General features: G+C 47.6%; 1 protein-coding gene across 1 annotated transcript in view; it reads right to left on the bottom strand.

Moving 5' to 3' along the window:
- ofcc1 (orofacial cleft 1 candidate 1) overlaps positions 1-3,563 on the bottom strand; it is a 219,054-nt gene extending 215,491 nt beyond the window's left edge. Inside the window, exons 1-2 of the mRNA XM_078216978.1 lie at positions 3,552-3,563; positions 3,195-3,434 (exon numbers count right to left, since the gene is read on the bottom strand). Of these exons, the coding sequence (XP_078073104.1) occupies positions 3,195-3,434; positions 3,552-3,563 (252 nt within the window). The remainder of the gene's footprint in view (positions 1-3,194; positions 3,435-3,551) is intronic.
- Between the last annotated feature and the right edge of the window lie 10,499 nt (positions 3,564-14,062).

Consider the following 14,062-nt stretch of genomic DNA (forward strand, 5'->3'; position numbering starts at 1 on the left):
GGATCAGAGATGAGCTGGCAAGGTGAGTACAAAACTGGCTCGGTAAAAGAAGTAAGAAGTTTAACAACACCAGGTTAAAGTCCAACAGGTTTATTTGGTAGCAAAAGCCACACAAGCTTTCGGAGCTCCAAGCCCCTTCTTCAGGTTCACTCACCTGAAGAAGGGGCTTGGAGCTCTGAAACTTGTGTGGCTTTTGCTACCAAATAAACCTGTTGGACTTTAACCTGGTGTTGTTAAACTTCTTACTGTGTTTACCCCAGTCCAACGCCGGCATCTCCACATCATCGGTAAAAGAAGACAGAGGGTAGCAGTGGAAGGGTGCGTTTCTGAATGGAGGGCTGTGACAAGTGGCATTCCTCAGGGACCTTTGCTGTTTGTAATATATATAAATGATTTGGAGGAAAATGTAACTGGTTTCATTAGTAAGTTTGCGGACGACACAAAGGTTGGTGGATTTGCGGATAGCGATGAGGACCATCAGAGGATACAGCAGGATATAGATCAGTTGGAGACTCGGGCTGAGAGATGGCAGATGGACATTAATCCGGACAAAATGAGGTAATGCATTTTGGAAGGTCTAATACAGATAGGAAATATACAGTAAGTGGCAGAAACCTTAAGAGAATTGATAGGCAAAGGGATCTGTGTGTAGAGGTACACAGGTCACTGAAAGTGGCAATGCAGCTGGAGAAGGTAGTCAAGAAGGCATGCGGCATGCTTGCCTTCATTGGCCGGGGCATTGAGTTTAAAAATTGGCAAGCCAGGTTGCAGCTTTATAGAACCTTAGTTAGGCCGCACTTGGAATATAGTGTTCAATTCTGGTCAGCACACTACCAGAAGGATGTGGAGGCTTTGGAGAGGGTACAGAAAAGATTTACCAGGATGTTGTCTGGTATGGAGGGCATTAGCTATGAGGAGAGATTGGAGAAACTTGGTTTGTTCTCACTGGAAGGATGGAGGTTGAGGGGCGACCTGATAGAAGTCTACAAGGTTATGAGGGGCATGGACAGAGTGGATAGTCAGAAGCTGTTTCCCAGGGTGGAAGAGTCAGTTACTAGGGGGCACAGGTTTAAGATGCAAGGGGCAAGGTTTAAAGGAGATGTACGAGGCAAGTTTTTTACACAGAGAGTAGTGGGTGCCTGGAACCCGTTGCTGGGGGAGGTAGTGGAAGCGGATATGGTAGTGACTTTTAAGGGGCATCTTGACAAGTACATGAATAGGATGGGAATAGAGGGATATGGTCCCTGGAAGGGTTGGGGGTTTTAGTTCAGTCGGGCAGCATGGTTGGTGGTGCAGGCTTGGAGGACCGAAGGGCCTGTTCTTGTGCTGTAATTTTCTTTGTTCTTTGTTCTTTGACAGAGAGATTACTCACACATGCAGGCTGAAATTTCAACTGCTCAAAAAAAACACTCTGACTGTGAAGCCATAGTAGACCATCAAAATGCAATGAGCCTGGAATAGAAGGAGGCCATTCAACCTATCTAGCAGGTGATTACAAACATGGAAGGAAAGCTCAAGAGGAAGGCAAGGTGAGTTAGATAGCATCATACAATCTCTACAGTGCAGAAGGAGGACATTCAGCCCATCAAGTCTGCACTGATTCTCCGAAAGAGCATCTTACAACCACATCCCCGTAACCTCATGCATTTACCCCACTAATCCCCCTAACTGACACATCTTTGCACACGAAGGGGCAATTTAGCATGGCCAGTCCACCTAATCTGCACATCTTTGGACCATGGGAGGAAACCAGAGCACCCGGAGGAAACCCATGCAGACATGGTGAGAACGTGCAAACTCCAGATTGACAGTCACCCAAGCCGGGAATCGAACCCGGGTCCCTGGCACGGTGAGGTGGCAGTGCTAACCACTGTGCCACCACACTGCCAAGCTTGGGTCAAAACCCTTTGAAACATTGTAAGGTGAGGGGTGGGATTGAGAGAAATATCAAGTTTTGAGGTCTTAAAAAATTGTTGGAATAGGAGCCTGCACGAACAGTCGTGATTCACAATGGGAGGCTGACGGAGAATTGGAGAAAGAGATGTGGAGCCAGGAGAAAGAACAGAGGAATATTCGGAGGATCAGCAACATTTTTGATAACATTCAGGATAGGTCATTACATAATGCAAGTAGGTTAGTGATGAGAAAGGTGCCCTCTCTTGTTCCGCAGTGCAAGAAGACCCACCCAGGATAGCAGACTATTTTTCACTTCTTGAATGCGCCAATAGGATTCACTTAACGTATCTCTTAGTTTCTCCCCGTTTTGTTCTCACGAGGTGAGAAGTTCAGCTGGAAAAACTAAGAGGGATAGGCCCCGCACACATCTCCACAGCCTCAGACTTTAACATGGTGGAGGAACATTTAAAACGCAATTCAGGACAAAGCTCGGGGTGGCACGGTGCCACGGCAGTTAGCACTGCTGCCTCACAGCACCAGGGAATCGGGTTCGATTCCCGGCTTGGGTCACTGTCTGCATGTTCTCCCCGTGTCTGCGTGGGTTTCCTCCGGGTGCTCCGGTTTCCTCCCACAGTCCGAAAGACGTCCTGGTTAGGTGCATTGGCCATGCTAAATTACCCCTTAGTGTCAGGGGGATGAGGGGGTTATGGAGATAAGGCCCCGGTTCAATTCCCGACTTGGGTCACTGTCTGTGCGAAGTCTGCATGTTCATTTCCTCCCACAATCTGAAAGGCGTGCTGGTTAGGGTGCATTGGCCATGCTAAATTCTCCCTCAGTGTACCCGAACAGGCGCCGGAGTGTGGCAACTAGGGGATTTTCACAGTAACTTTATTGCAGTGTTAATGTAAGTCTACTTGTGACATTAATAAATAAACTTTGCAAAAAACACGCTTCTTTCCCTAGTTAAAATACAGCACCGATTATGTGGTGATTTCCAGAATCACCCAACCATGAAGAGTAAACATATTGCTGGAATTTTACCGACATGCCCGCCCCGATTCCGGAGGCAGGTGAGGCTCGGAGAACGGCATTCTTAGTTAGCCTCGGGCGAGATCGTACAAACCTCGGGCGGACGTGCTGGTAAAATTCCGCCCATTTTTTGAGAGACTGTGAATCTTCCAAACACTTACCTGCTGGTCTGCTGAACAGCCAGCTAGAAAATAAATTAGCTGCTGAAACATTTGCTTCCACTTTTTTTTTTTGCTGGCTAATCTTTCCAAGATGATAATACTGCTTACCGCGGCTATGCTCTGGTTGAAGCGCAGTTCCACATTGTAGAAGTTGCCATCGTGCTGGACTGGTAGCGTCGTGCCTGCCCAGTCCTGACCCTTCGACTTGGACCACCGGAGGGGGTGGCCCCCAAGCTGGCCGCACAGGGAAATCCTGAGGATGAACTGTCCTTTGGGCAATTTATCCTTCACTGCCCGCAGACACTTCAGCTGGATCTGGACAGGCTGGGGTGTACCAGACCATTCAACCTAGGCGGAACACATTGTGCGTTCAGTCTTATAATGCAAGGAGGGGAACACTGTTTACATGTGGAGGAACAGAAAACAATTATAAAAATACACCTTATGCAGCATACACTCTGATACAATCCAAAACATATACGACTGAAACAATTCTCCCTTTATTGCGTCATATTGTAAGTGTGATAGAAGTTTCAGATGAATAGTCTAAGAGTTTATGTCCACATTCTGACAGTAAAAGTGGAAAGCCACTGGGGGAGTATTTGGATTCAACCAGGAAATGGGTGCAGAGGAATCAGAGACATCGCAGAATCTCTACAGCGCAGCTGGAGACCATTTGGCCCATCAGTTCTGCACTAACAGAGCATCTTTCCCAGGCCCTCTCCCCATAACCCCACACATTCCCCATGGCTAATCCATCTAACCTACACATCCTGGGACACTAAGGGGCAATTTAACATGGCCAATACACTTAACCTGCACATCTTTGGACTGTGGAAGGAAACCGGGGCACCCGGAGGAAACCCACGCAGACACGGGGAGAACGTGCAGATTCCGCACAGACGGCCACCCAAGGCTGGAATCGAACCCAGGTCCCTGGAGCTGTGAGGCAGCAGTGCCACCATGACGCCCCATTGTCAACTTACGCCTGTTCATTGTCATGTAGGCAGCATGGAAAATCTTTCATGCCTACAGATTTCAATAATACTGGCACCCAACCAGCAGTAAGTGTGCTGCTGAGTGGCTTCAGGAAGGACCCCAATGTTCAGACATGGCTTGCACCACTTTGAGCTAGGTGCACTACTTTTCAGCCAGCTACACCTTCTGAAGGGTAGGTACATTCTGGTTGCCATGGGTATTGGAGATGGATAATGATGTGGAGATGCCGGCGTTGGACTGGGCTGGGCACAGTGTCTCACAACACCAGGTTAAAGTCCAACAGGTTCATTTGGTCGCACGAGCTTTCGGAGCACTGCTCCTTCATCAGGTGAGTGAACAGATAAATTAGTGGACAGAATGCACTGCCACAATAGTGGCCATTCACCAACTCGAGGTGCTGAGCATGGTCGCACACCAACCCACACCTTCAGCAAGTGTTACTTTTGCCATTGGAGTACATCTCAGCATTTAGGTGTGGCATCCACAAAGCCAGCTTACAACATGGGGGTGCCTGCTGTCCTGGCAAAGCCATGTGCATGCTCTTCCTGCTTCTCTCCGGCTAGAGAGAACACAATGAACTCCCCTCTCCTGACATAAAGAGTATTCAGTTCCACAACAGCAACTGGAGCCCAACCTCCAGATGGAATGGAGCTCAATTTTGCAGCACCATAAGCCCCAAGACCAGAAAATCCCCCCCAAAGTGACCAGAAAATCACACCCAAGGTGACCAGAAAATCCCACCAAGATGAACGGACCTTTGTGTGATTCCCCCCCTCCTTGCCTGCTACGATTCTCATGGCAGGCAGGACAGGAAAATTCCACCCATAGCCTTTAGGTTCGCACCCTGATACAAGAACATCGTCATACTTCAAGATTTGTACCTGTCACTCTTCCACAGAAATATCTTGGGGAAATGAAGTTATTTTTAATGTTGAACTTTGAAATAAAAGCGTTTTCACACAAACTTAAGGGCGGGATTTTCCAGCCTTGCTCGGCCAAAAACCGGAAAATCCCACCTGAGGTAACAGACCTTTGCATGATCCACCTTCCCCGCCCACTATGATTCCCGTGGCGTCAGGATGGGAAAATTCCCCCCAAACTGAAAACACTGAAATTATAGTTGGTATTGAGCTAAGTTCCCGTGGACTGTACATAATAAGCAGTTCATTAGCTCAGGTTGGGAAACAGTTGCTGTTACTCAGCAAGACTTGCTGTCCATCTATGAATAGTGGGAGATGAAACATGGTGGCACAGGGGTTAGCACTGCTGCCTCACAGCGTCAGGGACCTGGGTTCAATTCCGGCCTGAGGTCACTGTGTGAAGTTTGCATGTTCTCCTAATGCCTGCGTGGGTTTCCTCCTGGTGATCTGGTTTCCTCCCACAGTCCAAAGATATGCGGATTAGGTTGATTGGCCAGGCTAAATTGACCCTTAGAGTCTGGGAGACTAGCAAGGTAAATATGCGGGGTTATGGGAACAGTCCCTGGATGGGATTGTAGTCAGTGCAGACTCGCTGGGCTGAATGGCCTCCTTCTGCACTGTAGGGATTATATGAAAGAGAGGGAGAGAAACAGACACAAAGTCAGATCCAGAATAGACAGTGAGGTCTTCAAGCAGGAAGCTGTGGGGCCACGTTTTTCCACAAGTTCAGACGTTGTTTTGAATTTGGGATTCACAGGGATAATTGGGAGTTGGTAGGGGCGACATTGCCCTATGTCAGCTGTCATTCGGCTCACAGCTTCACTGGGAAACAAGATGGGGCGTAGATGAGGCTCCTCGGCAAAGTCCGCTTTCACCCCCAGTCTACCCACAGGGAAGTAATTCCGCCAGCACGGAGAATGCATAGCATATTCCATCATTTGGTAGGATTTTACGAAGATACGTCATGTCAATTAAACTAAGTGGCTCTGATCATTAATAGTGGCACGGTGGCACAATGGTTAGCACTGCTGCCTCATAGCACCAGGGACCCGGATTCGATTCCCGGCTTGGGTCACTGTCAGAGTGGAATTTGCACGTTCTCCCCGAGTCTGTGTGGGTTTCCTCCGGAATAGGGCCTAAGAAGGATTGTAGTCGGTGCAGACTCAATGGGTCGAATGGCCTCCTTCTGCACTGTAGGGATTCTATGATTCACATTCCAAATATAACATAGAACAGTACAGCACAGAACAGGCCCTTCGGCCCACGATGTTGTGCCGAGCTTTATCTGAAAAATATGCACAGGTTAGGTGGATTGGCCATGCTAAATTGCCCCTAAATGCCAGGAGGACTAGTTAGGGTAAATACGTGGGGTTACAGGGATAGAGCCTGGGACTGTTGTCGGTGCATGCTCGATGGGCCGAATGGGTTTCTTCTGCACTGCAGGGATTCTATGAATGTATGAATCGATGTTGCTTTGTTAAGTTGACTCACTGTACAGCAATTCAGCTCAAGCACTGACCAAGTGAATCGATTGAGAAGGAGCATGTGCAGAACAGATTCTGACCGCAGGTTGGTCCATCCCCTCCCTCAAGTGATGCTGCCACCTGGTTACGAATTTGGGCAGACTCTTCAATGGGAATGACTCACTGCTCTGCCAACAGCCCATCTGAGGCAAGACCTAAACTCAGAGTGGGGGTTGGCTTTCCTGTAGGAAAGTTGTGCCAGTCATAGCGTAAAGCCATGCCAGCATTTCCACTTTGAACGTAGTCCGGCAAAGGATATTTACCACGCAATGTTTTCATTCACGACTTGGCGGGCAAATTTTCCTCCCAAAAAAAAGATCGCTTTGATTTCAATCCTGGCTTAACGGCTACAGAGTTGTCCATTTTGCCAAGAAATATTCTGTGAGAATCAACAGCCAGCCTCTTTAGTAGACGCCGGTATCAATTTTTTTAAAGCTCTGAGCTGCATCGCAATTATTTTCATTCTAATTACAAAATTTTAATTAACAAAAAAAAATCCAAATTTAATATTTTGCTCGCTACAACCCAAAATTAACATTATATGAAAAATTGAGGTAATCTTTTTAAAACCTCTAGGCAGGATTACTGGTGCAGGAAGGTTTTGGATATTAAACACATTCTAAATTAAACACCCCCAACAAATTTCATACAGAAATGTATTTAGATAATTTTGCATGCCAAAACATATTTTATATTATTGTGCGCCTACCCCCTCTGACTTGGCCCTGGCGAGTTTTGAAATTTATAAGTGAAGATCTTGTCTTTAACCAATGAAATTGCTATGCATGGCAGGGTTGCCATTGCTTTTCTAGCTATACAGCTTGTTTCAAGTCAGCTAGCCATAAAAAATCTTTATCTCCCTGAAACACAGCAATTTGGAAGATAATCGAATGGTGACTGGGGGGCAGAAATGCCAGTCTGAGGAATTATACCACAATCTCTCTTGCATTTACAACCTTCCTCAAAGCAAGCTGTCAGCTTGGTAGGGAAGGTTGATAGAAGATTCATTACATCTTCGGGCCTGTCTCATTTGCATGGCGACAGAGATGCTCCTCGCTCGCTGAAAAGACTTCACTCAGCCTGGCTTCTGACGCTGCGCTCGGTAGAAGGGCTTTAATGGCAAGCTGCAGGAAGAGATATGTTGTCTGCCCTTACCTTCCAGCGGTGGCCTTGCATACTGCTGTGCTGGTGTTTGACTTCAGCCAGGTCACCGTACATAGCCATGACTTCACCTCTGCGGCTTTCCAATGCTTTCTGCAACCGGTTTTCCGCGCTGCAATGTAACATATTTTGTGGTCATGTGTCCGCACTTTCCTGAAAATAGCATAAAATAACACGACACGGTACTTACGTTAATTTGTAACCTAACTTTAGGCGGGGGGGCGGGGGGGCGGGGGGGCGGGGGGGCGGGGGGGCGGGGGGGCGGGGGGGCGGGGGGGTGGGCTTCACTCAGTCGGCCGGATTCTTCCACATCGCCTGCGGCTGGGATTCCCCAGTCCCGCTGCCGTGAATGGAGATTTGGCTGAGCGCCAAACTCTCACCGGCAGTGGTAGCAGGGCGAACGAGACCGGAGAATACCAGACTGCGGCCGGAGGTTTACCAGCACGCCCGCCCGCCTGCCCCAATTCCATGGTGTGGGGTGAGGCTCGGAGACGGTATTCTCCATGGGCCTCGGGCAGGATCGTACGGACCTCAGGCGGACCTGCCGGTAAAATTCCGCCCTGTGTCTGTGTTTATCAGTATTGAATGAGAAAATACGTAGGATGGGATTCTCTGGTCTCCTCCGTGACGGAGGCCCGTTGTGAGCGAAAATAAAAAATTTGACGCTCTAATTAAAACTCCATTCACGGTCAGCAGCACTGGGAAATCACAGCTGCAAATGAAGACAGAAGATTTTGGCCGTGGCTTTTAAAATGATGTTATGGAGCATTTATGTATCTCACCACTTCTCATTTAAAAGTATTGATCGGCAACTATTAAAATGGGAAGGAAAGCATACATGTCGCACCTGACTTCAGACCTGTTACATGTAACGTGTAGTGACTGTTGATTTTAATTGATTTATTATTGTCACATGTATTGGTATACAGTGAAAGGTATTGGTTCTTGCGCACTGTACAGACAAAGCATACTGTGCATAGAGTATTTAGGGGAGAAGGAAAGGAGAGAGTGCAGAGTGTAATGTTACAGTCATAGCTAGGGTGTCGAGAAAGATCAGCTTAATGTGAGTTAGGTCCATTCAAAAGTCTGACAGCAGCAGGGAAGAAGCTGTTCTTGTGTCGCTTGCTACGTGTTCTCAGACTTTTGTATCTTTTTCCCGACAGAAGAAGGTGGAAGAGAGAATGTCCGGGGTGCGTGGAACCCTTAATTATGCTGGCTGCTTTGCCGAGGCAGTGGGAAGTGTAAGTAGAGTCAATAGATGGGAGGCTGGTTTGAGTGATGGATTGGGCTACATTCACATTGTAGTTTCTCATTGTCGGCGACAGTTAATGTTGTGAATTTGTGCACAGCATGATCCCACACACACACCACCAAATTATGTCCCATTTTCTTAAACAAAGGCAATGTGCAATGTCCATTCAAAAGACAAGCAAGGCCAGGTGTATCCTCAGTTACAATGTCTCATTGTAAATAGGTCAACGTTTTGCTGGTTCATATGTTCAAGGTCTGAGTCAGAATTGAACGAAAGATAGCTTGATGCAGAAGCTTAAGTGTACCTCGTGAGACAAACTGACACCTATTTTAAGAGAAAACTTTGTTTTTCTACAATCAAAACATTTCAGTAAATAGAAATGCAACATTGTATCTCAAAACTGATAGAAAGTTCGACCCTGCAAAACTTAATCTACATTACGCTGAAGATGTTTTAAACAAACACACAAGCTTACTAGACAGTGCCATTTTGAAAAAGAGAAAGCAATGACAGAGTGAGTTTTAGTTGGATAACATTTTCAAAGAACTGGCACACACACAAGGGCTGGCACCGTGGCACAGTGCTGCCTCACAGCGCCAGGGGCCCGGGTTCAATTCTGACCTCGGGTCACTGTGTGTGTGGAGTTTACACGATCTCCCCGTCTCTGCGTGGGTTTCTTCCGGGTGCCCCGGTTTCCTCCTACATTCCAAAGGTGTGCGGGTTACGTGGATTGGCCATGCTAAATTGCTCGTTGGTGTAGATTAGGGGGATTAGCGGGTTAATTATGTGGGGTTACGGGATAGGGCCTGAGTGGGATCCTCTATTGGAGAGTTGGTGCAGACCCGATGGGCTGAATGGTCTCCTTCTACACTGTAGGGATTCTATGAGCGATGGGCTGAATGGCCTCCTTCTGCACTGGAGGGATTCTATGAACGATGGGATGAATGGTCTCTTTTTTGCTGTTTAACTCTGTGATTTGATAATGCAGATTAGATTGGCAGCTTGCTTCAGGGACACAGTCAAGGTGCTGGCCAAGGCTGATGTTCGCCAAGTTGGAGGAGGCACTGTCCAACTTCATTCCCTGGAGAAAATATTTGGGCACGTCCCACCAGAGCTGGGTGATCTGCCCTGCCAGGTGAGTGTTCAGATGGTAAAGTTGAAAGCAAAACTAAAAAGCTATTGCCAAACAACTCTAGGCTGAAAGATTAACAGCGCCACTGTTATGGAATGAGGTTACACTGTGGCCATTCCTATTAACACTCGGACACAGGAAAACACAGGAGCAGGAGTAGGACATATAGCCTGTCGAGCCTGCTCTGCTCATCAGTATGATCACGCCTGCTCTTAGGCTTCAACTCCACTTTCCTGCCAGCTCCCCATATCCTTGAAATCCCTGAGAGACCAGAAATCTGTCAGTACCAAACTTAAATGGGTGGCATGGTGGCACAATGGTTAGCACTGCTGCCTCACAGCGCCAGGGACCCAGGTTCAATTCCCAGCACGGGTCACCGTCTGTGCAGAGCCCGTGTCTGCGTGGGTTTCCTCCAAGTGCGCCGGTTTCCTCCCACAGTCTGAAGGACGTGCTGGTTAGGGTGCTAAATTCTCCCTCCCGAGTGTTAATAGGAATGGCCACAGTGTAACCTCATTCCATAACAGTGGCACTGTTAATCTTTCAGCCTAGAGTTGTTTGGCAATAGCTTTTTAGTTTTGCTTTCAACTTTACCATCTGAACACTCACCTGGCAGAGCAGATCATCCACCTCTGGTGGGACGTGCCTGATTATTTTCTCCAGGGAATGAAGTTGGACAGTACCTCCTCCAACTTGGCGAACATCAGCCTTGGCCAGAACCTTGACTGTGCCCCTGAAGCAAGCTGCCAATCTAATCTGCATTATCAAACCACAGAGTTAAACAAGCGCCGGAGTGTGGTAACTAGGGGATTTTCACAGTGACTTCATTGCAGTGTTAATGTAAGTCTACTTGTGACATTAATAAAATAAACTTAAACTTAAAACTGGGTTTCCTCCGGGTCCTCCAGTTTCCTCCCACAGTCCAAAGTTGTGCTGGTTAGGTGCATTGGCCATGCTAAATTGCCCCTTAGTGCTCAGGGGGACTAGGAGGTTAAATACATGGGGTTACGGAGATAGGGCCTGAGTGGGATTGTTGTTGGTGCAGGCTCAATGGGCCGAATGGCCTCCTTCTGCACTGTAGGGATTCTATGATAAATGTTTTGAATGATGGAGTGTCTGTAACCCTCAGTGATAGAGAATTCCAAAGATTCACAACCCTTTGATTGAAACAATTTCTCCTCATTTCAGTCCTAAATGATTAACCCCTTATCCTGAGGATGTGCCCCCTCCAAGCCTGCACTGACCGTGCTGCCCATGTGAACTAAAACCCCCTACCCTTCCGGGACCATATCCCTCTATTCCCATCTATTCATGTCCAGATGCCCCTTAAAAGTCATTATCACAAGCACTGTGGGGAATCCAGTGTAGATGGGGGGAGGGGTGGGATGCAGCATGATGTGGGGGGAGGGGGGGTGTACTTAGTGGGGTGGAGGATCACCCAAGAGGTTGACATTGTGGGGGGAGTCTCTTGCGGGAATCGATCTGAGTGTTTAAAATAGTTAGGCTGATGTTAAAAGTTGTTTTATCTCTTCTAACTTTTTCAGTCTAACTGTTAGTGTACCACTAGCAGAACCATCTGATGTTAGTGACTTAAATCACTTAGCAAAGGGCAATTGTCCAGAGGTTAGGGCTTCTGCAACATTCCAAAACATGTTCACAATGAACTTCACCACGACGGTCTCTCTTTTCCTCTTCTTCCTGCTCTTCATTTCTTCCTAGAATACACTTCTATCTCTGCACCCAATGTTGATTCTCCCTTTGAAATCCCCCCCCCCCCCCCCCCCCAATACAGCCAAGGGCCTGATCTTAGGGGCAGAGATATAACTCCATGTAACTCCAGGGGTAAGACACAGTGACCAGGTCACTGGCACACAGTCAGGCTCTGTGGCCCGGAAAGGGAAGAGAGGGGTTAGGAGAGCGATAGTGGTGGGGGATGCATCAGTCAGAGGCACAGACAGGTGATTCTGTGGGGGCAAGCAGGACTCCAGGATGGTAGTCTGCCTACCTGGTGCTGGGGTCACGGATGTCTCCGAGCGGATAGGAGGCATATTAAAAGGAGGAAAATTGGGCGGGGATCCTGGATTCAGGATTCAATCCTGGACCGGGGAGCGGCGCGGGCTTGGAGGGCCGAAGGGCCTGTTCCTGTGCTGTATTGTTCTTTGTTCTTTTGTTCTTTGTAACTCCTTTCACACCCTCTCAGGTGGATACCAATGTCATCCCTTGGCATGTTTTGAAGGACAGCAGGGAAATTCCAGGCCGATATTTATCCCTCAATCAACTTTTACAGATGCACCATAGAAAGCATTCTTTCTGGTTATATCACAGTTTGGTCTGACTCCTGCTCTGCCCAAGACCACAAGAAACTACAAAAGGTCGTGAATGTAGCCCAATCCATCAATCATACCAGCATCCTCCTCCCATCCATTGACTCTGTCTATACTTCCCACTGTCTCGGCAAAGCAGCCAGCATAATTAAGGACCCCCATGCACCCTGGACATACCCTCTTCCACCTTCTTCTGCCGGGAAAAAGATGCAAAAGTCTGAGGTCACATATCAACTGACTGAAGAACAGTTTCTTTCCTGCTGCCATCAGACTTTTGAATGGACCTACTCGCATTAAGGTGATCTTTCTCTACACCCTAGCTATGATTGTAACACTACATTCTGCACACTCTCCTTTCCTTCTCGATGAACGATGTGCTTTGTCTGTACAGCACGCAAGAAACAATACTTTTCACTGTATACTAATACATGTGATAATAATAAATCAAATCAAATTAAATCAAAAAGTCACAAAAACAGGTGGTATGGTCGTTATCGTTTGCTGTTTATGGGAGCTTGCTGTGCACAAATTGTGTTTCCTAGATTACAACAGTGGGTACACTTCAGAAACTGCTTTATTGGCTGTAGAGCCTTTTGGGGAATCATAGTATCGTAGAATCCCTACATTGGAGAAGAGGCCATTCAGCCCATCAAGTCTGCACCGACTCTCTGACAGAGTATCTTAACTATGCTCTGTCCCCTGCCCTATCCCCGTAACCCTACACTTTTCCCATTGCTAATTGGACACTAAGGGGCAATTTTGCATCGTCAATCCACCTAACTTGCAAATCTTTGGACTATGGGCAGATAACTGGAGGAAGGCCACACAGGCATGGGAACATGTGCAAACTCCAAACAGACAGACACCCAAGGTTGGAATTGAACCTGGGTCCCTAGCGCTGTGGGGCAGTGGTGCTAACCACTGTGCCACCGTGCTGCCCATCTAGTAGTTGTGAAATTGTCTCGACCAGCCTGAGTTAAAATGGGAGATATAAAAGTGGCAGTACAGGTAGAACAAGAGAACCACAGAAAGGTTACAGCACAGAAGGAGGCCATTTGGCCCATTTTATCCATGCCAGCCCAAGGACACCCAATGGCCTTTTCTAATCCCACCTTCCTGCACCTGGCCCATAGCCCTGTAGCTTACAGCACTTAAGGTGCAGATCCAGGTACTTTTTAAAAGAGTTTCGTGTCTCTGCCTCCACCATCAATGCGGGCAGCAAATTCCAGACACCCACCACCCTCTGTGTAAAAAAGTTCTTCCTCATGTCTCATCTACACCTACTGCCACTTATCTTGAATCCACGTCCCCTGGTTCTAGAATTTTCCACCAAGGGAAGCAACTTTATTCTGTCCACTCTATCTCTACCCCTCATAATTTTGCACACCTCTATCGAATCATCCCTCAGCCTTCTCTGTTCCAAGGAAAATAATTCTAATCTATCCAATCTCTCCTCATCGCTACACTTTTCCAGCCCTGGTAACATTCCTGTCAGCTTCTTCTGCACTCCCGTCAGAGCAATTACGTCCTTCCTATAATGTGGTGACCAGGGGCCAGATTCTCCAATCTCGTCCGCAGCTGGGATTTTCCAGCCCCGCTGCAGTGAACGAAGAATTTGGCTGAATCCGTTCTCACTGGCCGTGGTGGTAGAGGGGCATGAGTGTCTGG

Source organism: Mustelus asterias, chromosome 7 (genome assembly GCF_964213995.1).
Source record: "Mustelus asterias chromosome 7, sMusAst1.hap1.1, whole genome shotgun sequence".
Classification (NCBI taxonomy): domain Eukaryota; kingdom Metazoa; phylum Chordata; class Chondrichthyes; order Carcharhiniformes; family Triakidae; genus Mustelus; species Mustelus asterias.